This window comes from Pezoporus wallicus, unplaced genomic scaffold, assembly GCF_028554395.1.
Source record: "Pezoporus wallicus isolate ANWC-B61680 ecotype Strahan unplaced genomic scaffold, APGP_CSIRO_Pwel_v1 scaffold_7107, whole genome shotgun sequence".
Lineage (NCBI taxonomy): Eukaryota > Metazoa > Chordata > Aves > Psittaciformes > Psittacidae > Pezoporus > Pezoporus wallicus.
In genome coordinates, this window is record NW_026642114.1 from 7,891,358 (window position 1) to 7,914,352 (window position 22,995).

The following is a 22,995-nucleotide window of genomic DNA, read 5'->3' on the forward strand; positions in this document are numbered from 1 at the left end:
TTGCTGCCTTTAACCTCAGGCTGTCCTTAGACCATGCCAGACTCTTCACAATGCCTATGACAGTAAATCAAATAGCTTTTGAATCGATGCACATAAAAGTCAGGAGAGAGACGTTACAGATGGAAAGACCTATTGCACCTTTGGTCTGTTTGGCTGCAGAGGGGGTAAGGCTCTCAGGAATTTACAGCGTGGCTCCAAGCCTGCCCACTGAGGCCAGGCAGGGTGAGAGTTGTGCCTGGGGAGGTGTGGGGTGGGGGGAGACTACCTAAGTTTCCTGCAGCTTTTCCATCCTGCTCATCTCTGCATTTCTTTCCCTTGACTTTATTTGGGAAAAAAAAACAACAAACTGTTGTTGATTGTATATTCAACAAACCTGATACATTCATTCTCCTGCTTATTGTTTTTCACTCAGGGCTATGCCTGACTTTTCTATAGAAGCTGTTTTTCTCACCTAATATTTAGTTTAAGAGTGTAGGAGCTGGATGTAAAACCTTCTGGGATGTTGTAATCTGCCAAGAGGCTACTTGAAAACAGAAGCTATCCAGAGTATTTCAGTAGTCCCTTTTTAGAGAACATCATCCCCAAATCCTGCGTTGCCTATTTCCCTTTCATCTTCTTGCCAACTTTTATTGGTTGTTTTAACCCTGATCTGCTGTGGGTGTCCCTTGTACCTTGCTCCCCTCCCTCTAGGGTTTCTGTGTCTTTGAAAGTCCTGGTAACCAGAAGCTTCATGTGTTGTGCTTCGCAATCATTTCGGACCAAGAATAATACAGCCAGAGCCAGCTGGATCCCTCACTCCATATTGATACAACTGTTCCCCTTAACCTGCCCACACTCAGTGCTACAACTGCAAATCTGAGGCTGAACTGGAACAGTGCTCTAAGCCCTGCTCCACAGCCCTGCCTGGAAAGCAGCACCCCCAGCAGAGCATCCCCCAGCCAGGGAGTGGCTGGCTTTGGGTGTTGTCTGCTGGGGACCTTGCTAAATTGAATGTATTTTCCTGACGTGGATCTCAGAACTGATGGTCCTGGTGGTTGCTCTAGTTCCCTTGATCTGCAGCCAGTTTCTCCTGAGCAGTCCTCTGGCAAGGCCCTTGCTGAAGGCTGGCTAGTCTGGGTGATTGCTTCTCCTCCTGAGGTCTCTTCCTATAAGCCCAGACAACACTTGCACACTGTTAAGAACTGGAACAGGGACCCAGAGTGGCTGTGAGATATTTGACTTTGAAGATTGCTAGAACTCAACTGGAAAAGGTCAGCCTGATCCAGCTTTGAAGTTATCCTGCATTGGGCAGGAGGTTGGACCAGAGATCTACAGTAAAAGAGGACATTGCTTTGCAAGTCACTGCCTGGCTTTCACTTCCTGAACATCAGGGGGTACATGTTGAGTTATTGTGCTACCACTGCCTTTGGTTGCCACATTATTTAGATTATTTCACGTGTTCGTCATCTTTTAAACTTTTTTTGCTAGCTTTGGTTGTTCATCTTTTCCTGAGCTTCTGGTGGCTTCTGCTTGTTTGTTCTGGGTCTCATCCTGGTTGGTAGTTGGATGCTGTCCCCTGTCATTGGCCATCTCAGGGTATGCTTCTAGTCTGGGATGTTCATCCCTTCTTTATTTCCCCTGTGTCCATTAGTCCTGTCTTCTGCTTTGGAAGTAGTAAACTCTTCAATGTTAGGTAAGCTGGAAAAAAGCCTGGGAGAAACACACACAGGGTGTGAACCCCTCCTCAGCTGGAATGTCTGGGAGAGCATTAGCTGGTGGCAAACATGGTATAGGAAGGCAGGTTCTAGCAGTCTGTGACTCCCTACAGTACTGTGTTCTTCAGGTGATCAGCTGTTTCTTCCTTACTGAAAATTTGTCTCAGATTAAACCACCACAATAGAAAGCTCAGATTCTGGAGCAATCCCAAGTGGAGGTTAATATTTACAAGCTATCAGCTTCAGGCTTTATTTCCATCCGTTGCTAGCAGAGATAAAATCTTTAAAAATCCCTTTTGATCTTTCTGGTTCATGACATGGCTTTAGTAGGACACTTTCCATGTGAAACTGGCAAATGTCTTCATGGAAATGTAAGTTTTTCTCATCCTTTCAGGAACTGATAACAGATGAGCAGCCCCTGTGTACAAGGTGCTATGCCTTTACAATGGAGCATAAGCTATGGATGGTATCTCTGCAGGAAACTCATGCCAGGAAATGTCAGGATGTTATTTCTGCCTCAGTAGTTTAAGATCATTTGTTTACCTAATGGACTTGTATTTTGCAGGTGTTGCGTTAATATTAATGTGTTGTCTGAATTGTTAATATTCCTTCACTTCAATGTTACATTAATGAAGGCTGCCGAGGATGGAGAAAAGACCTGGCTAATTAATTAAATGGGCAAAAAGCATCTTTAACTTTCTATCGTGCTGCCCTTTGCTTTTATCTAATGGGTCTTGGCATTTCTGGTCAGCAGCCATGTAACACATGCTGCTGTATGGAGCACTCAGCCACGGACTTGCTAATTTTTCTGACCCATAAATCACATGCGTAAACTTTTAATGGTAAGGAAAAGTGCCTTTCATTCCTGCTTCCTCCTTTCAGTGGGAAATGCATCCTGATAACAGGCTGTGCTGGCCTGACGTGTGGGGCCGGAGACTTTCCTGTCAGGAGAGGGGCTGTCTGCATTTCTTCAGGAATTCTTTCCATTCCCCTCTTAGCCAGACTCTGGATGACATTAATATTACGCATCTTGTCATAAGTTCTACTTGCAGAGCCGGTGGCGTATCAGACTGCACGTCTCAGGAATGTGGACTGCCAGTCCAGCTTTGGGTGCTGGTGTGAGGTATCTTCCCTCTGCTCTGCACCATCCCAGACCCAGTTTGGCTTTTGGCTCTTTTGCCCAACAGGAATTCCCATAGGCTGGAGAAAACTGTTTGGGACCCTCCCCTGGCCCTGGGCAGCTGACCAGCACCCCATTTGGGAGCATCCTAATCCTTTCCTGAAAGTAAGGCTTGCCAGACCAGGCACTGATTGCTCTCCTGAGACCCATTGCCTGAACACAGCATTGATTTGTGTGCATTAGTGGTCACTGCTTATCTGTCCACTGTGTCTCTGTGGAGAGGGAGCAGGTCCCTGGCCATCATACCTCCCTCTGAGAGATGAGATCTCAGTGAACTGATGGCTCCCTGGAAAGACAAACCAGATCTGATATGGATCTGTGAGAAGCTGGGCTGGGATTCCCAGCCACACAGCTTCTGGAACTAAACATGGGGATTGCAGATTCTTTCGAGTGTTGCCATCATCTTCCCCACTGAGAAATGCTTGGGCAGTGTGAAGGGGCTGTGTTTTAAAGGAGTTTTTTCAAAAAGCAGTTTGGTTCTGACATCCATAGAATCATAGAATCATAGAATAGTTAGGGTTGGAAAGGACCTTAAGATCATACAGTTCCAACCCTTCTGCCATGGGCAGGGACACCTCACACTAAACCATGTCACCCAAAGCTCTGTCCAGCCTGGCCTTGACCACTGCCAGGGATGGAGCATTCACAGCTTCCCTGGGCAACCCATTCCAGTGCCTCACCACCCTTACAGTAAAGAAGTGCTTCCTTATATCCAATCTAAACTTCCCCTGTTTAAGTTTTAACCCGTTACCCCTTGTCCTATCACTACAGTCCCTAATGAAGAGTCCCTCCCCAGCATCCCTATAGGCCCCCTTCAGATACTGGAAGGCTGCTATGGGGTCTCCACGCAGCCTTCTCTTCTCCAGGCTGAACAGCCCCAGCTTTCTCAGACTGTCTCCATATGGGAGGTGCTCCAGTCCCCTGATCATCCTCATGGTCCTCCTCTGGACTTGCTCCAACAGTTCCATGTCCTTTTTATGTTGAGGACACCAGAACTGCACACAATACTCCAAGTGAGGTCTCAGGAGAGCAGAGTAGAGGGGCAGGATCACCTCCTTTGACCTGCTGGTCATGCTCCTTTTGATGCAGCCCAGGATACAGTTGGCTGGAGAGGTCTGTGCAGCACTGCAAGGTGGTCCCAGCCACTGGAGGCATTAGAGAGGGGTGTATGTGTGTCTGTGTGCACATGCTGAGTGAGTGGCATTCTGTGGGCTTCTTTGAGGCCAGTGGAAAAAGTTGTTTCTTGACCCAAGAAGGCCATTCTTAGAGGGAGATCTTCCTCTGTCTGCAGTGCTGAGGGTGAAGTCCTCTGGCCTGGGCTCAAAAATGTGATAGCTCTGAGAACACTGTAGAGAATGCTGGAGCTGGGACTGAGGGAGGCTGCTGAAGTTGTGCTTCCATGTCCTGTTTCATGCAGCACAGCACATGGGTGCAGGTCTAAGCTTTCATCCCCGGCCCACAGCAGCTGAAGATGCTGCATCAAAAGGAGCGTGACCAGCAGGTCAAAGGATCCTGCCCCTCTACTCTGCTCTCCTGAGACCTCACTTGGAGCATTGTGTACAGTTCTGGTGTCCTTAACATAAAAAAAGGACATGGAACTGTTGGAACAAGTCCAAAGGAGGGCCACGAGGATGAGGAGCATACTGCAGTCATATTAAAATTTAATGAAGAGGCGCAATCCACAGAGATCACATCTTCTGCAGCACTTGCTCTTCAGTTCTGGATCAAGACAGGATGGACAGTGGTGGGATGGGTGGGTGTTAGCTTTATCCCTTCCATACAATCCATAGATGAGGCTGAGGAGCTCCAGGCCAGGCAGAGAGTTTGTCATCCATGTAGCTGAGCACCAAGAAGTGCCAGAGGTTGTTTCTGCCATCTTCAGTGCCCTGATGCCTGGCCTGATGTCATGCTGCCAGGTCAAGTCAGCTCTTTTATGTAATGGGGCTTCAAAGTGTCATTGATCATTCCAAATGAACTCAGGCTTTTCTGGCAGTCTAAATTCCTGTGCACAAACCTAGTACATCAGGCTCTAAGCAGTTAATTCCTAATCATGCCAAATGCCTTCAGTAGCCCAGCTTTAGTATTGAGAGCTTAAATGGTTTTCCACTTTACCACAGTTAATATAGATAAAGCAAAGACAGTGGTCTCAGGGCATTTCCCACTGCAAGGTGTGAGAGTGGCCAGTAAGTGACAAAAATCCTCCCATACATTTGTGTTGTAGGCATCTATTACTGGAAAGGCACCATAGATAATAAAAAGAGCATTCTTTATACCCTGGAAGGGGAGTTCATTAGAGGGAAAAGCCATTCTAGCTTAGTAAGAAATGAATCTAAAATTGCCTCAGAGCTGCTATTCTCATCAAGTTTCAGTGTTAACAGTTTTAACCAAGAGCTAATTGTGCAATCTGTGAAAGCGGAGTAATTCCATTATTCAGCTATGCTTTAAGGCCACCACTAGTTGAGAAAGGAGCACAAATGACTTTCATCAAGCCAGGAACTGCCGGGTTTTTGCCTTTTACTACTTTTTCTTTCAAAAGAAAGTAGGGCTTTTGGTCTTTTGGCAACTATCATTGGCAAAAGGAGCTCCACACCAACATTGCAAGGCTCACATATAACACCACAGTTCAATTTTTTTGGATAACAGGGGATTTGATTTTCATAACTCTCCAAGTAGCAGTGCTGTTCCAGAGTGGATGGCTGAAGATGCTCCTGTTCGTTGGAGAGGCAGAATGTCACCAGGAAGACAGTACACCGTTCTTGCAGGATTTTGCATGGAAAAGAGCCATTGTAAGCGCCGGTCCAGCCACTCGCCAAAGAGTATGATTCTGTCATTGGCTACACTCTCAGGAGATGCGGGATTAGCTAATGTTGCTTTTAGAAGTGCTTTTATAGAAACCTCTCAAGTTCCTTTGCTTCATGGAAGAGCTGTAATCAAAAATAAATGTACATGATTTAAATGAAAGAAGAAAAAGTCGTACCACGTCCAGCATCTTTGGACTTAACACTTTGGAGAGAGTTTGTTGGTTGAACTGTAGTGCCATTTCTTTACCGTTTTCCTTCAGCTGATAATGCTGCTGCTGTTGGATGTGCACTGGACTGTTTGCAGCTTTTTGTGGAAGGTGACTTTCTCTTGGTGAATTCAGCAGGATTTAGTCCCATTCCCAAGAGGTGGCTATAGATCTCTTCTTGTTTGTTATGAGATTTCACTGCAGCAGTAATCCCCTTCAAGCCAGCAGAGAGCAAAAGCTCTCAACAATATACTGCCCTTAGCAAGGGGACGTATATTCATCAGTGTCTTTAGAGCCCTCTCAAATGCAGACAGATCTAGGCTTCGTTTTCTCAGCACTAGCCTTCCATTGCACTGTGGTTCATACACAAACCCAGTTTTCAAAGCTATACTGTCCTAACCCTCTTCTAACCCTGTTTGAGTCCAGTGTGGAGCTGGACACCTGAGGCAGACATGTAGCTATGAGTTGAGAAACCAGAGGCCTTGACGGGTGGTTGAAGCACAAAACCATGCTGAGCCAGGATAGTAAACTCATCTGAAGATGGGAAGGACTTTGAACAGCACAAGCCTTGTTCCCTGTGAAGTGGGGGCAGTAGTTGTAAAGGGGAGACACGATGGAAAGGAGCAGATAGCATTTTGTAATGTGATGGGGGAAAGAAGTTTGGTAAACTTTCCAGAAATTATTTGGTTACAGTTGACTCAAGCCTGAGCTGATGGAAGGATGCTGAGATTTACCTAGTGGCAGCTCACCCAGAGAGAGGGACTACTGTTGCAAGGGCGGCTCAGACTCCAGCTCTTCCCTATGGGGCAGGTTTCCACAATGAGCTACATTTGAAGAAAGGACCGACTTCTCCAGCCTGTGAAAAGTGAAAAAAAAACCAAAACCCTGCCATGGGAGAGCTACGTGGTGCCTCAGCTATGAGAACACTTCCAACGCCTGAGTACACCCAGCGGCTGCACCTTGCAGCAGGGGATGAAGGTGGAGACACAGCATGGGGGGAGAGCTGTGCTCATTTGTTCAGACCTACCTTGCTGTTTTGCTCTGAAGCTTACAGGTCTGCTACACTGGTGGAACAACAGGTGTTTTAGTGTCACTTTGCTTTAACCAAGCTGCCTGACTCCTTCCAGCACTTACTGGATTGCAAACAAAGTACTCCTTGTCTCTCCCTTGCAGTGAACCTTGCTTAGCTAATGTCATTTGTCAAGTTAATCAGGGAGAGTGGGCACTTCAATGGCTGCTGTATAGCCTGGCTGCATTGCCATGGAGACAAGGAGCCGAACAGGCATTTCACTTGCCCTGCTTCACTGTGCAGAGTTGGCACAAGAACCACTATTTTATTTGCCATCAGCCAGCCAACTTGCTGAGGATGTGAGGAGTTTTTCCAGGTTGCTATCAAGAGATTGGGAAAGGGTCTAGCTAACATTTTACAGAGCAAATAGTAATTCTGCTACTAAAACAGTTCCAGAGTTTCTATGTGCAGCTCCTCTTCATGCATCCCACAGATGTTTGGCTATGATAGGAGCTGTGTGAGAACCTGAGCCCAGTAGCTTGGGTTTGGGGCTGTCACTGAGATGTTGTCAAACCTCTTCGGCTGGATGGTTTCATAGGTGGCTGTTTGCTTACTGGAGCTGTGACCATCATTTAAGATACTTTAAAATCACCAAGTTCTGTGTTTAATAGCATCTCAGGAGCCTGAAATCTCCCTGGCGGTCAGTGGGATTTTGGAGCTGGCATGCCTTGATCACGTTTGAAACTCAGAAACGAGTGCTTTTGAAATCTGTACACTCCAGCTGATCTCTTGCATAAGGCAGGCTGTGGAGTTTCGCCCACTAACTGCCCCGCCAAGCCCATAAGCAAAATCTGGGCATTGAAAGAGCAGGGAGAAGATGCTTAGAGAGCTTGTGAGCTGTCCTGGTCAGGAGCTGTCCTCCTCCCTCTCACATGTGCACATGTTAAATGATAACATTGAACAGGTTTGGAAATGCTTCCTCCTGCAGTCCTGGTGAGAAGGACAGCCAGGGTCTGTGGGCATCTACAGGAGGGACAGCCACCTGCTAACCCCCAGCCCTCTCCACAGGACAGCGCAGGAAACCTCGCATCAGCACAGAAAGGGCAAAAGTTCAGATCAGATTGTTTATGGGATTTTGTGGATCCAGGAGCCAAGGATAGCTCAGCTAATCCAGAGGAAACTAGCGATGGCATTAGAATGCACTTCACATGGGATTCATTCAGCTCACATTCAGATGGACCAGTCTTTCTGTCTCCATTTTTTTAGCCATGAAATATTTTTCTTTGCACTCCCGGCTGCCAGCCGCTCTGAGCCAAACTCCAGCAAGGCCATTTCATGAAAGAAAAAAAAAAAAAGAAAACCCAAAACTCCTGTCGTTTGACCTGCCGATGAGTTAGCAGGGATTCAGCGCAGCTCCCAGTAATAGCAGCACCAGACGCTGGTCTGGCCCCTGGCCGCTGCCAACCAGCCTCTGCTGCTGCCTGCCTCAGCATCCATTGCCTTTATCCGAGCCATGACATAGAGCTTGCCAAGTGGAAGCCCTGGTGAGGACGTTAGCTGAAAGTGCTACTAAAAGGCCCCATGTGCAGGGCAGGATGGCAGCAGCTTTGCTGTGCCCTCCTGCTTCTCAGCACTTGAAGTCTTGCCAGCTTCATGGACTGTCCCAGCCATGGTTTGTCCTCCTCAGTCTCCAACATCCCATGCACTATCAGTGTGAACCCCTCTTGGGAGTATGGTTTTCCTTTTAGGTGCTGTGACACCATGTAAAGCTGTTTGTTGCAGATCTTGGCTCCCTCCTGGTGTCCTGAGCCACAGATCTGTTGCTCTGCTTTAAGAGGTGACCCGGCTTAACTCTGGGTGCAGGTGCTAGCTCCTTCATTGCTCCCAACCCATTCCCTCTGACCCTGGCAGGCGCTCACATGCTCCTCATTAGCCCAGCTGTGACCTGTCCCCTCTGGAAGTTGCTTTCCTCTCCCTGGGGACTAAATAAATCCTGATGTTCAAAACAAAATGTGTCTAGGAGTTAACATGGAGCAGCACCACACTGACCATCCTTTGCAGGGATGCTGCAGTGGGGTGCATATGAGGAGCGGTTCTATGACCGCCAGGTGATCCAGAGCTGCAAAGTACCCTCCGTCGCTGCAGGGTGTTTTGGCATCAGCCCATAGGGCATTGCAGCCTTCCCAGGGCGCTGTGGTTTTTTAACCTGAGATACAAACCAACCCATTGGGTTCTGGGGCTTCTCTTTTCCCTGGATAGAGGGCAGTGTCTGATCTTGTTCGTGTTATCTGCTCCTTGAAAGCCCAAACTGCAGCTTCATCTCACAAGGCCTGCCCTTGCCTTTAGGTGAGTGAGCAAGACAAGTAGCTTTTCAATTCTGAATATATATGGTTGCGTCTTGCACACCCTGTCACAGGTGCTTCCTGGTAAGAGTTTTCTGACCATGCATTCCATTCAGCCACATGTCAGGTACCTCTTCTTGATGGGGTCTGTCTTTGATGCTGTCTGGGGGCCTGGCGCTCCACATGTTGAAGGGAGAGATGATGGGATCTTGCAGAGCAAAGCAGGAAGTGGGTGCTGTTAGTTTTCCTTTGGGTGTAAAAGCATTCCTTGGCAGGAGGGTGCTTAGGTATTATCTTCAATTCAGTGCTACTTACAACATCAGAACAAGCATATCTCCATGAAAATATAAAAGCCCAAGCCCTAAAATGGTAGAACAAAATGCAGAACTTAATGATGAGGTGGAAATTGCATCTAGCCCGAAGTGTCAGTGGAGGTAAGGGGTAAAAAGCTTCACACTCTAGGGCTCGAGGGGAGCAAGAATGGCAGCATCTGCATAAGTACTCACTTAGTGCTCCTCTCTAGCTGTTTTGCCTTTGACAAAGGATGCTGTTCACAGGTGTTTATTGCTTTGTCTTTAAAAATGGGTTTGCCTGTCTCTCTGTAGAGGCTGTATTTCAAGAGGGGGAAGGGATTCCATGGTCAAGCTTTGCCCACGTGTGCATCTGTATTGCTGGGCTAGCTCTGGAAATGTCTCCCTTTTCCTTTCGTAGGAAGGAGAGGTGCTGCCTTTCAAAGGCCATGCTGGTTGCTGTGCCTTGCTACAAGCTTGTGCAGAAGGGGCTTCCCAGATACAAGCATGGGCTGGCAGAGCCTCACACATCTCATCAGACCACAGCTGCCCATGTGCTGTCTGGAGATGGGGATGGCCTTGCCATGCATAACCCGCTGGGTGCTCCTCGCTGCCCTGCCTCCCTTCCGTTGGTGCTGCGCAGCCCGGTGCCCGGCACCCTTGGGGCTTGCTGTCCTGCAGCCCCCTGGTGCCGGCGGCCATAGAGGGACCGCTGTTGCCATCTGCTGGCTTAGCTGCACAGGAACAGCAAGAGCGTGGCTCAACGCTCTCGGAAGTCGCCCCTCAAGGTGTGTACGGACCCGGCTCCCACGGGTCCCAGCCCCTCACCCAGCCCTTGGCCTTCAGGTGGCATCTAATCATTGGCAGGCGTTTTAGAGGACAGGATGGGTAGCCTGTTCCCACTTAAGCTGTGCTGCTCCCCACCGCTCCCTGCACTACCCTGTGCAGGGGTGTCCCTCCTGCCCTCCCTGCGGGGTCCGGTACTGACCTCTGGCACAACACACCGTGGGAGAACCCACAAGGCTCTTATTAAAGTAGCACCTTCCCAATAAAGACAAACATTTCTACTGCTCAGCATAACTGTCAGGTGCCTATTCCTCCTCTGGGCATGTCTTTATTTCCTTTCTAGTTCTTGGCAAGTACTCCCAAGCTGGGAATGTATCACTGCTGTAGCAAGCAACCACAGGAGCACAGCACCCTGCACATCTCACATGGCACGTGCTGCCGGTGATGGCCAGGACCAGGAGCTGCAAGACCACCCCCCCCAGCCCTAGGGTCCCAGCCAGCCCTGCAAAAGCATTGCTTTGCCTCTGAGAGCAATGGGGCTGAGCCATAATCAGTGACAGTTCACTTGGACATTGCTCAGAGGATGAGGTTACTTCTGTAAATCTATTATCTTTTTTTTTCGGCAATTAGCACCAGTTAGGAGCTCTGGGAATACATGCAGCAAATAGCAGGAAGTCCAGTTAAGCGCATCTCTCTGCTTATCTAAGCCCAGTTAAACAAGTCTCCTGTGGCACAGCCCTACAGCTGGTAGCACAACCCATAAATCCTCCAAAGATGATCTCTAGCATTGGGATTGCTTTTCTTTGCAGCATGTAGTCCTGGAGATTTCCATTCAATGCATGTACATTCAGAGGTGGAAAGTGGGGGGGCTCACCCCAGCCTGGGATACCCCCCAGAAGTCTGCAGGTTGCATGGAGAAGCCCCCAGAGTCCTTGCACCACCTAGATGCTGGATGCAGCCCTGCAATGAGCTGCACTTGTGGCTTGCCCTGCCCGGGTCCTGCACTTAAATCTTCCTCTGGGTGGAAGCCTGGCGTGAAGCAGAGCTCAATGGCTGGGCTTGACCACACATGTCGAGTTTGGGATAGGGGAGCAAGCAAGATGCTGTTTTCTCTGGCCCGTGTAGACAGCGATGTGTGTTTGTTTTCCATGCTATCTCTCACACAGCGTTTGTTTTGCTTGTCGAACATTTCAGGAGATAAAATGACCTAAAGGGAGATTATTTTATCCTAATTTAAGTTGTCTGTTTATCACTGACTTCTGCTTGTCTGTGCCAGCAGGACAGCTTGCTCTGAGTCTGTGAGAAAACCTCAGATATAAAGTGAGAACTGGGGGGGGAGATTTGCTGAAGTCTCACATCTAATCTGTGCTTATAACAGCAACTATAAACTGGTCCCCTGTTCCCCCTGTGTCATATTAGTTTGCATCACTATGGACTGGCTTGGTTTAGCAGCTCCCCCCTCTAACTGGGGCCTGGGTTGTTTTTCTTCTGCTGCAGGCTGGTGGAAGAGTTCATGCTGCTTGCAAACATGGCTGTGGCCCACCAGATCTACCGCTCCTTCCCTGATCAGGCCCTGCTTCGCCGCCATCCCCCACCTCAAACCAAGCTGCTGAACGACCTCATGGAGTTTTGCAACCAAGTTGGCCTCAACATTGACTTCAGCAGCGCAGGCACCCTGCACGTGAGTGCACTGGCTTGGTGGAAAGCAGGGACGTGGGGGTGAAGGGTAGGCAGTTATGTGATGGCATGTTTGCAGCAGTGTGTGGTTAATTCCCTGTCCCACTCTGCGCAAACAGACCTGACAATTATCCCATGCCACAACAAAATACCTCCCTCACTTGCTCTTGACCCCACCAGTGCTGGACAAGGGTGGCCTTGCAACTTCCCTTTGTGCAAGGTGGCCCTTCCACTTTCAAGGTTGCAAATGACTCCAGCACTGCCCTCTCTGCAGTGGGAAGGACATTTCAGTGGAGAAGTACCTACTGGGACACCCAGATTTCCTTTCTCTGCCTTCTCTCGGCAGATCTCAGGCAGGGCATTTGCTCTGTACCACACGAAAAGCAGCTCTGCAAAAGAGGTGCTTCTGTCTGGGCTGCTGAAGGTCTCAGGGAGGGCAGGGTGGGGAGTGGGGTGACTGGGTTGGACTGCAGAGTGGTGACAGGAATGGTCAGGCACAGCCAGTGGAGGAGGTGTCTGACTGAGTCTCTGCTGAGCATGTCCTGAGGCTGAACTCCAGCTGACCAGCATAGTGCAGGTTCCAGGATTTTCTTTAATTGCTGCAACTGGACTGTGGATAATCCTCTGTTAATCCCATCCCCGCTGGCCTCCCACATGCCCCTCCATCAGCTGGGACTGCTGTCCCCACTTGCTGGCTGTGCTGAGGCTGTGTCAGCAGACATTGGGCTGCACACTCAGCTCCTCTCCTGCACTTTGACCCCTCCAGCCTTTCCTCACTGCTGGCTCCAGGCAGTGACCTCCTGTATCCATGTCTCCCCAGACTCCCATTAGTTGTGCCATGAAGCTGTCACTAGCTGGGTGGGAGCCAGGCACTGGTCAGGAGAGGGTTTCTGTGTGCTCTCGCACACTACACACCTAGGGATGGAGCCAGCGGTCCCTGTGCCCTGGATACTCCCTGCCATTGATGCCAGGAGGTGGGTCAGTGCTCAGAAGGGCTGTGTGTGCAGTCCTATTGGAGCTGCTGGGACCAGAGCAAAGCCCAATTTGCTGTGCACTTTTGACTTACAAGGGGATCTTCAGGGAAAGGAAGAATTTGGCTTTGAGAAGCTGCTTTTTGCCCCAGTAAGATCTGCCTGGGTCTCCTTAGCACCGTAACTCGTCAACACTGAATGCTCTCTCTCTTTTCTCTTCCAGAAAAGCTTAAATGAAACACTTGGTGCCGACAAATATTCCGAAGCCAGGAAAGGAGTGCTGACTAACATGTTCTCCAGGCCCATGCAGGTGAGAACAGCACTATGCTGTCAGATGTGTCTGCTGTGGCTCCATCTTCAACCCTCACCCCTTCTGCATTATTGTAGCTGGTTGTTATGTAGAGGGAGAGTGAATCACTGATCATGGTGCTGCAGGGCTGCCAGCAGCTTCCCCCAGTGCCTCCAGCCCATGCAGCTGGCACTGAAGGTGTCCCCCATGCAACAGAACTTCATGGATAGTGGAGTCAGGCTGAGTCTTTCCTCCATACTGTCTCTGTTATTACTGGCTGGGATGTTTCACCCTTGAAGCTGCATGCAGAATGTTGGCAGACTCACAAAGGACCCAGCCTGCTCTGTAAAGAGCTTGTGGCAGGCTCCATGGTTCATGTTTGTGCCATTTCTTCACATCATGGTATCCCAATTAGTCCAAAGAAGGAATCAAGACTGAGGATGATGTAGGAGTGTGGGACTGACCACTGTCTGGTACCCAGACACGTGCTCTTAGAAGCAGGAAAAGCTCTGGAGAGCTCTGCAAACCCTTTGGTCTCCATCCAGACCAAGAGACCTTCTGTGCAGGTCTCTGCAATGGAGGCTTGTGCTGCTTACACTCACTAATTGTCGAGTTTGGTGCATCTGCAGCTCAGGACACTTACTCAGATGCTTATCACCACCAAAAAAAGTTCTTGTGAGGCATCTGCCTTTTTATGTTGGCAGCTGGGCACAGCACAGCCTCTTCTAAGGGAAATCCTACCCCACAAGGAGAGGCAGCACGTTCCTGAAATGGTCTCTGTTGTGGCCAGCTTATCGCTGTAGGAATGAATCATCTTCCCAACATCACTCATCTGACTGTCTCTCTTCTAATTATCTTATTTGCTCAATTTACCCATTAGCAGTTTCCTGAAGTCCTGCTGTACTTCAGTGACTTAATGCTTGCTTGCAGGTTGGACTGGGGACTGAAGCCGTTTAGTGAACCATCCCCTTGTATATGGGTCCACCTCAGGAGAGCTGTTTTGTAAAGTGCAGAGAATTTCCTCTGGAGCTGGCTGTGTTGTCCCAGATCCCATGTCCTGCTTCGGCTTGTCCTGGTCCCTTCTGTCACATCTGCCTTTTCTGGCGGAAGGTACAGTGGTGGCACAAATTTCTTGGGATCCCTTTCTGTTCCTGATGACTGTGACACAAGCCTGGGCTTTGCCTGCAGCAGCACATGGAGCAAGCCTGGCTGCTGGCCAGAACGGATGAGCAAGGAGAAGGCAACTTGCTTCTGCAGTGGCATGAAGGAGATGAGCCTTTTGGGACCCACTGACCCACTGACTTGCTGAGACTTTGCCTCTGTGGTCTCCTAAGGCTGTGGTTGGAGAGCTGGTAGGTGTGCTTTGAGATCCTTCCCAGTTACTCTCGTTAAGGTTTAGCCCTGTGAATACATTAGGTCTGTACTTGAAAGAGGTAGCAAGGTTTTAGGGATGAAATCTTCTGAGATACCAGATAGGGAGTTTGTGGAAGAAGAAAGAGAAACTTCTTAAGGAGATATTCCATAAGACATGATTTTGGCAGAAATTAGACTCATTTCATCATCAGAAGGCCAAGGTGCCCATGTGTTTAGGTATGGTGTGCAGTCCATTCATGCCTGGCAAACCTGCTGTTTGGCACACTCCCAGAATAGGCAAAACCTAGTTTACAGCTGAGCCCATCAGCCCTGCAGGACTGCCTGTGTCTGGACAGTGAGCAGTGTTCCCATGTGCTGGCATTCCCTGGCAGGATGGTAGTGCTGTGCATGATGGGGTGCTCTCATTACTGGAAGTGGTGCGTGAGCCAGAAGAAGCAGAAATCTGTCTTGATCCTGGGATGAGCTTATGCAATTGGCTGTTTGCTGAACTGTTTTTTAGTTAGTAAATGGAGTTTCAGACTTGCCCAAAGCCATTGGCCAGGTGAGCAGGCACTCTGCTCCCGTCTTTAGGGGCACTTTCCAATCTGCCCCAGGATGTGCTCACAGGAGTGGGTCTGTATGACCTCCAGTCTATGAGGAAGAACCATGACACTGGGGGGGCAAGAGACATCAGTGTTGCTCTCTGCAGTCTCTGGTCCCTGACCACACTCGCTGTGGGTGAATTCACAGCTCCCCCAAATCCTGAGCAGTTCAGATTCCCACCATTGTTCTGCTAAATGCAGGGGACAGGTAGTTTCAGGCTGTGTCAGTGCCCGTTGGAAGAGACAGCTACTGGGTGGAAGGAGCTTTCCCTAGGATGAGGATTTTTTGCTGTCTACCACCAGTATTAGAGCAGGCAGAAGAATTGTTTCTGAACGTTATGGTCCTTCATGGGGGAGAGAACAATCTGAGCATTGGCAGCTGTGGAGCACAGCTACATGGGGGCCCATGCCAGTGTCAAGGGCTGGGCCATTGAACTGACAGATGGTATGGCGAGACCGTCTGGTCAGGGTGCTGAGGAGTCATCCATATCCCTGCACACAGCTAGCTCCCAGTGATAAAACTGGTGTCTCAGGGACAAGGCTGCAGTTAAATCAGCCAAAATAAGCTGCTGACAGGTTTAACCCATGGTTGTGCAAAGACTGCATCTTCCATCTTCATTGCATGCTGGTGGTCAAGACGTCAGACTCTTGGAGGAGGAGATGAGAAGCAACCGGTAATGCATATGTCTTGGGGAGCACCTGGATTGCCATGCCAGGAGCCCTGTAACAGATGAAGGAGTGACAACATACCATTTTTCAGAGGCTCAGTCACTTGGGGATTCAATCTGTCCATGAGAGCAAAGCCACCCCTGGTTGGCTGGGGCTGATTTATTTCCAGGCTCCTCACGGTTCTCCAGGGATTGTGGCAAACCCTGGGGATTGGAGAGCACTTGTGAGTCAAAACTGCTAATGAGAAAACATCTGCTTTATGCCAGGCTGATATCACTGGGTAGTGCTGTCATGGTGGGAAGGATGGGTATCGGATACTTGTCAGGCTAGGCTCCCTGCAGTGTGTAACCATACCACAGCCCAGAGGAATTTCATTTTTGGAATGATACCCAAGCTGATGCCGACCTCAGTGGGGGTCATGAGAGGCCAAAAGGGTGTCAGAAATGGTGCTGGACTCAATAGCAGCTGGGTTTGGCCAGCACATCCATCAGAGAGAAGTGCCCCAGACAACAGCAAGCAGCACAGGACCTTCAGTATCTTCTCATTTGAAACAAAGCAGGGATTGCTCTGGGAAAAAGCAAAGCAGGGAAAGGATGAGCCCTTCCCAGCAGCTTTCTTATATCAGGGATATTAGTCTGTGGTCTGTTCTCTACCTACCTGGTATTGCAGGGACCTTCCTCCCTTCTGTCCAGGAGCATAAGTGCCTATAAAGCCCCTGTAATTTCATGCTGTCTGCCTGCACAAGGGCGCTCATCTTCTTCTGCAGCAGCCTCCAGCACTTGGCGTGTCTCCCTGCCCAACTGTGCAGAGCCTTGTTCGGTAGGAGCCGAGCTAATTGAGTGGAGACCGTACTTCATGGAGTCTATCAGAAACAATTTAATTCTGGGCTGTGGAAATTGGCAGCCGCCACAGCTCCTATCCCAGCTCTTGGGTCTCATAATAAGGCCGGGACTGATGCTGCTTTTTTTAACCTGCTCTGTTTACTTGCCCGGATCAGTGCGTTGCTGCTCAGCAGGAGCTGGCTGTGCCGCTGGGCTGGAGAGCAGAGGATACAGCTGCTCAAACTGTGGATCCCAGGACGGCCCTGTAATCAGAGCTGGCTACTCCTGTTTTTTTAAATCACTTACTCTTATTTTTAAATGGGTTCATTCAATCGCCACTGTGCCGTGACCCTGCCGCAACCCCCCTGACCTGCACAGCCTCCCCTCCCTGCCTGGGCTCAGCCCCCGTTGTTTTCCCAGCCTTGCAGGCTGGTGTTTCACAGATGTAAAAATAAAAGCTGTAACATATGGGATAACGGAAGCGGTGCAGCCAGGAGAGGCTCCTGCTGAAGAGGCTGCTGGGCAGCATTTTGCCAACACGGCCCCAGGTGTTGGTTTAGATGGGCAGTCCAGCCACTCGGCTTCCCAGCTTGTCGGTGTGGGATGGAGCAGCAGGAATCACAGCGGGGCTGTCTCCTCCTCCTTGGTGCATGAAGGAACTACTCATCCCAGCCCCCAGTGCTCTCCAAGCAGGCGCAATGGGAGTACGGAGCCTGCAGCTGGACGCAGAACCAAAGAGCCTGGCGCAGGAGCTGCTCTACAAGATCCCTTGTTGGGAGAGTATCCACAATGGGCACAGGACAGACTGGGCTCTCCCCTGGAAAATGGGGGGTGGAGAATGAGCACCAGGGCCTGAGCAGAAGAAGGAGAATGCTTAAACCCACGTGTGACGTGAAAGTTAACACAGTCCTTGGGGCCAGGCAGGGTCATCTGGCGGCCAGCAGGTCCCAGCAGTGGCTTTGCCCACTTTGCTCTCTGCTCAGTTCCTGGAGCACCCGTCTTGTCCCTGCACAGCCCAGCAGGTGAAGGACCATCAGCTGCTGGAGCTGTCTCACAGACACGGACCCCTCCATCCTCTTGCAGGGTTCTGCCACCATCCTTGCTCACACCCTTCCCTCATTTGTCACCCCTTTCAGATGGCTCTCTACTTCTGCACCGGTGTCCTGGAGGACGAGACCCTTTTTCACCACTACGCCCTGAACGTGCCCTTCTACACTCACTTCACCTCGCCCATCCGCCGCTACGCAGACATCATTGTACATCGTCTCCTCTCCGCCTCACTTGGTGGGTGCCACTAGCTGCCTGCGGTGCAGCTCTGGGTGCTGCAAGGGGAAGGGGTGGTTGTGCCCAGCACAGGAAGCACAAGGCCATGCCTTGGCTGACATGGGTGATGGGTGCTTGGAGTCTGCATCTTATGGGGCAGCTCCCTCACATGTGGGTGCTCTCAAATAACAGGGACACGGAGATGAGCTTAGCATCTGGGTCCAAGGTGCCATGTCATGACTCTAGAGCAGGAGGCAGCATGGGCACATCATTGTCACTTGTTGCCTTCCCAGGTGCCAGCCCCCCTATCAAGATGGAAAAAGAGGCAATCCAGAGACAGGCAGATCACAGCAACGACCGGAAGATGGCTTCCAAGAGGGTGCAGGAGCTGAGTGCTGACCTCTTCTTCAGCATCTTCGTTAGGGTAAGAGCCAAGATACCCCAAGTCATCTCTGGATTTCCTCATGAAGGCTCAGCCTAGATGCCACTAGGCAGAGGGCTGTGGGGCTGCCTCGCTGGCCTTGGGGAAGGCAAACAGTCTAGTGACAGCCCTGTCTTTTGGCAGGAGTGTGGTCCTCTGGAGTCAGAGGCCATGGTGATGGGTGTTCTGAACGAGGCCTTTGATGTCCTGGTGCTGAAGTTTGGAGTCCAAAAGCGCATCTACTGCAATGTAAGTACTCACCAGTGTGAGTTAGTGCCAATGCTGCCTCACCAGAGGGCTGCAGCAGCCTGGCATCATTGGAGGCAGTGGCTGTCCTCGTGCCCTTCTGTACCAGCAGAGCTGCACCCGAGCTGGGCTAGCTGGAGGGGAGGGAGCCTTCATGGGTTCTCCCTTCCATCCCTCTGCCCTGAGTAGGCATGATCAGCTAGGGGGGTCTGGAGCAGCTCAATTTCTGAGGACCAGCTTCTCCCTGCTATGTGCTGGGAGTGATCTAGTGTAGGTAAAAGGGAATAAAAACAGATTCAGAGGAACAGAGATCAACATGGAGCTAAGTGAGAGAAGGGAGTGAGGCTGGTTTTCATTTCATTTAATCAGGTGGTGTATCTGGGGCTGTGTCAGCACCACTGTAGGCCAGCACCTGTGGTTGGTGACAGCATCTTCTCTTAATAACCTGGTTATATGGCTTGCAATTGCATCTTTAAACAGGACATATAGCATGATATATGTTGTGTATCACAGCAATCCCTGATTTACGTGCTGGACTGAGGCTCATGGGCTGCTGCATGCTGGTTGTTAAAGAGCTGCAGAGGCAGTGTGCTGGGCAAAAGCAGCATTGTCCCCACCCGCAGATGGAGGGGCAGAGCTGAGCAGGGGGATGTTGTCAGGGCCACAGACTGTTCCCAAGACTCTTCCCTCGCTTCAGGCGCTGCCTTTGATGGGCTTCCACTTCCGGAAGGAGGGGAGGAAACCAGAGCTGACACTGTTGTGGGAGCCAGAGGAGCCAGAACAGGAATCTGTGCCCCAGGTAAGACCACTGCGCAGGGGATGAGCTCACAAGAACATGGGGGCTGGCATGGAGGCTGTATGCAACATGAGAATCCTGTCTGTGATGTCTGCAGGGACAGCTCCAGGAGGCAGGATAGCCTCCCAGGCTGTCAGGTCCTGCTGTCCCTCTGTGTCCCTTCCCCAGCAAGCCTGACCTCCACTTCAACCTCTGCCATCCAAATCCTCCATCCCATCACTGCCCCCTCATCTGACCCCTTCGTGGCCCTTAGACTCTGCCCTGCCTGCTGTGTGCCCTGTCTCCCAATTCAGGTTCCTCCAGGAACTGAATTAACATGCTGTTTTCTTCCTTCTTCCAGATCATCAATTAAGATGTTAAATAAGATCAGGCCTAAAGCAGCACCTTCCTCCCATCCTGGTGTTCCTTGCCTCCTCACTGGCACAATCCTTCCTTTGCGTTTATATCCCTGTGACAGGGTTGAGACCCGAATAGGAAGAATTTTTTTAAGTCAGAATTCCTGAGATGCAGTGTCAAATGGTTTAACAGCATCTAGAAATCTCTCTCTTGTGTCCCTGTTATCTATTAACTTGGTAACTCAATCAAAGGGAGCAATCACATTTGTCTGGCTTGATTAAGTGGTGCTTCTTTGCCAACTTCTGTCTGGCATCACTATAAAATCACAGCTGTGCTGACTGCTGTGATCCCTGCCTACTGCCTGGGTGGGGATGGGAGTGCTGGATTCCAGCCTCTCCCTGCTCCACTCCAGGAGCTCTACACATGAACCCCATTTCCAAGCAAGCCCAGCACAACCCATCCCTCTTCACCTAGGGCTGGGTAAAAAGGAGTCCCAATACAGGGTCAGGCTGACCCTCCCAGCTATGTGATGCATGTCCTGGGAGTCCTTTCCTTCCCAGACATCCATTCGGAGCCAGCAGAACTCCCCAGCTGCTGCAGGCATTTCTGCAGGACTCCCTCCCTTTGAAGCTCAGCTTTCCTTTCTCAGCTGGGCTCAGAGAAGGCCCCAGGATGCAGCCCGAAGTAGCCTTGGTTCCTCCTTTCCTCCAAGAGTGGGTATCACTTACTCCCTAGCAGGGGCCCATATGAAAAATGATGCCCCAGCATGAGCAGGGCCCATTCTGGTTAAGCAAACACTCAGCAGTAGAGGCAACTCCTCCGTGAACCCTCCACACCTTCTAAGAAAATACTGGAGCCCTCCCCTGGGAGCAGGTTCTGCACTGTCCTCTGAGCAAATAGATTCCCAAGTTGGTAAATCCCCAACCGTGGGATCCCCTGGAGCTGGGCTGAACCATGGGAGATGTCACCTGGACACCCCAAAGCATTGAGCACTCCCTGCTCCCTGCCTGACCCTGACAGTTGACCTCTACTTCCTCTCTTGGCTCATCATGGCCAGGGCTGTGGGAAGCTGTGCAGGGGTCTGGACTGGCTGGACCTGCCATGGAGGGGAGGTGTTGGCTTCATCTCTCCACAAGCTCCAGGAGATGGTCAGGACTTCAGTGTGCATTACTTAGGGCTTGAGTATGAAGTGGATCTAAGACTCAGGGGATTTGGTGTGAAATCATGCTGTTCCCCAGCAGTTCATGGAAGGGACAAGGCAGGGTTGCAAGGGAGAGCCCTGATAATGCCCGTTTAACTCCCTCAGATATGGGGGGCTGCCCCATGGCCTCCACCTCCTACACTGCTGCCAGCTGAGGCAAGCAGGGTGCTAGGTAGCCAGCAGCTATCTGGGCAGCCATCTGCAAAAGGATTTCCCTGTAGTTTGCTCCTCGCTGGCCACTGTGATAGGTTTAAGTCTCAATGAGATTTCGCTGCTCTGAATGATTAATCTGCACTGGATGAGGTGGGAAGGGTTTGACAAGGTTACAGCTCTGGCTCTGTGCCCACTTCTCCTTTGGGTTAGCCCCTAGCAGATGGCCCCATTCAGCCCTGCTCCAGTGCAGGGCTTGAGGACAGGCTTCAGTAAGTGAAGTCCACAAATGCCTGGCCACGGCCCCAGGGCAGGCCGTTCCCAGTGTCCCTGCCAGCCATTAACTGTTCATCGTGGATAGACATGATCAATACTTTATGCTTCTTAATCTGCACAGTCAGGGAGCGGGGAGGTGGCAGCAGGCAGCAGCGCATTCCTGAACAGGAGGGATTGATTTTCTGAGATCTTTATTCTCTTGTGTCTCTCTCTCTCTCCATCGTGCTCCCTTCCCTTCTCACTGTGGGAGCACTGGAGAGTTGTTCCTTTGTCGGATGCTCAGTGTGATGTGGGCAGCCCTTCTCACCACAGGTTACTGTTGGTGCTTGGGCAAGTTCACAGAATAACAATCGTTAGGGTTGGAAGTGACCTCTGGAGATCGTTTAGTCCAACCCCCCACCAAGGCAGGGCCACCAAGAGCAGGTTGCACAGGAATGCGCATGAAGTTGCTTCATTAAGGGATGATGGGCGTTCTCCAGCTGGAGAAGAGAGACAGGGGCGGGCTTTAGGTGAGGTTGGAATGCAAACCCAAGGGCACAATCATCCATGCTTCTCTGGAGAACGAGAGTGGGGCCTGATCACATTGGAATAATTGAGGATGTTTCGGGAGGCCCATTTAGGTGGATTTGGGTTCCCCGACTGGCTTTGCAGCCTGGTGGTGTTGCCCTTGAAGATGCTGTGTCCAACCCCAGGAGCACCCTGGGCCTCAGCAGAGCTATCTGAAACTGTCCTGCCCCGGTCCCCAGTTCCTGATGGGTGCTGCAGCTGAGTCAGCAAAAGCCAGCACAGCTCTAAACAAATCCTGGTGTGATGCCAAAACCATCTCTTCTCTCCCTTTTTCTGTCCTTTGCTAAAGGTGATCACCATTTTCACGCTGGTGGAGGTGGTGCTGAGGTCAGATGGTGTCCCTCTCAAGTACAGCGCCCTGCTCAAGAGACGGAGCTCGGAGAAGTGAGCACCCTGGACTGTGTGTGCTTCCCACTGCCAGCGCTTCCTCACCTCCTAGGCCCCGCACTGGCACCCGCTGGGATACAGGGGATCCACGAGGAGAACCCCCACTGAGGGGTTCTCAGTTTAAAAAACGATGCCATTTTATTTCTGGTTCGTATTTTAACTGGCCGGGAGCAGGGCTCAGGGCTTGAGCCTGCCACAGGCGAGGGCGTTTCTGCTCTCGGGTGTTTTAGCTTGATGCTTGATTTTGGTTTTTAAGTCAGTGGTGTCCATTCCCAGCTATCTTGGGTGCCCGTGGTGAGGGCCAGGTGGGGACATGTGTCCCCAGGAGAGGAGAGGGGCAAGCTCGACCTCCAACCAGGTGGGATGCAGTGGGAAGCAGCCATGGGGCCATGCAGGAGGGTTTCTCACAGGGTTGTGTATTGTGAAATAAAAGCTGGGTCAGCAGCTGCATGGGGAGCTTGTGCAGGTTTTATTTTGTCTCTTCCATGTTGCCCCAGCCATGAATCCCAGCAATAACATCTCCCAGGCAGCCTCATGCCTTCGCCTGCCTGCCGATTCCCTGACTGAAATTCAAGTGGCCTTGACACCTCACCCATCCGTGGATGCGCTTGGCTGGAGAGCACGGGGGATCAGTTTGATGTGTGCTTCAGGCTCCTGGTCTG

General features: G+C 50.7%; 1 protein-coding gene across 3 annotated transcripts in view; it reads left to right on the forward strand.

Moving 5' to 3' along the window:
- The window catches only part of DIS3L2 (DIS3 like 3'-5' exoribonuclease 2), a 198,863-nt gene extending 176,080 nt beyond the window's left edge, over positions 1-22,783 (forward strand). For all 3 annotated transcript variants that reach the window (XM_057427351.1, XM_057427350.1, XM_057427353.1), the window contains 7 exons: positions 11,806-11,989; positions 13,180-13,266; positions 17,827-17,974; positions 18,247-18,377; positions 18,519-18,623; positions 19,318-19,419; positions 22,236-22,783. In XM_057427351.1, coding sequence (XP_057283334.1) covers positions 11,806-11,989; positions 13,180-13,266; positions 17,827-17,974; positions 18,247-18,377; positions 18,519-18,623; positions 19,318-19,419; positions 22,236-22,334 — 856 coding nt within the window. In that variant the 3' untranslated portion in view covers positions 22,335-22,783. The remainder of the gene's footprint in view (positions 1-11,805; positions 11,990-13,179; positions 13,267-17,826; positions 17,975-18,246; positions 18,378-18,518; positions 18,624-19,317; positions 19,420-22,235) is intronic.
- The last annotated feature ends 212 nt before the right edge of the window (positions 22,784-22,995 follow it).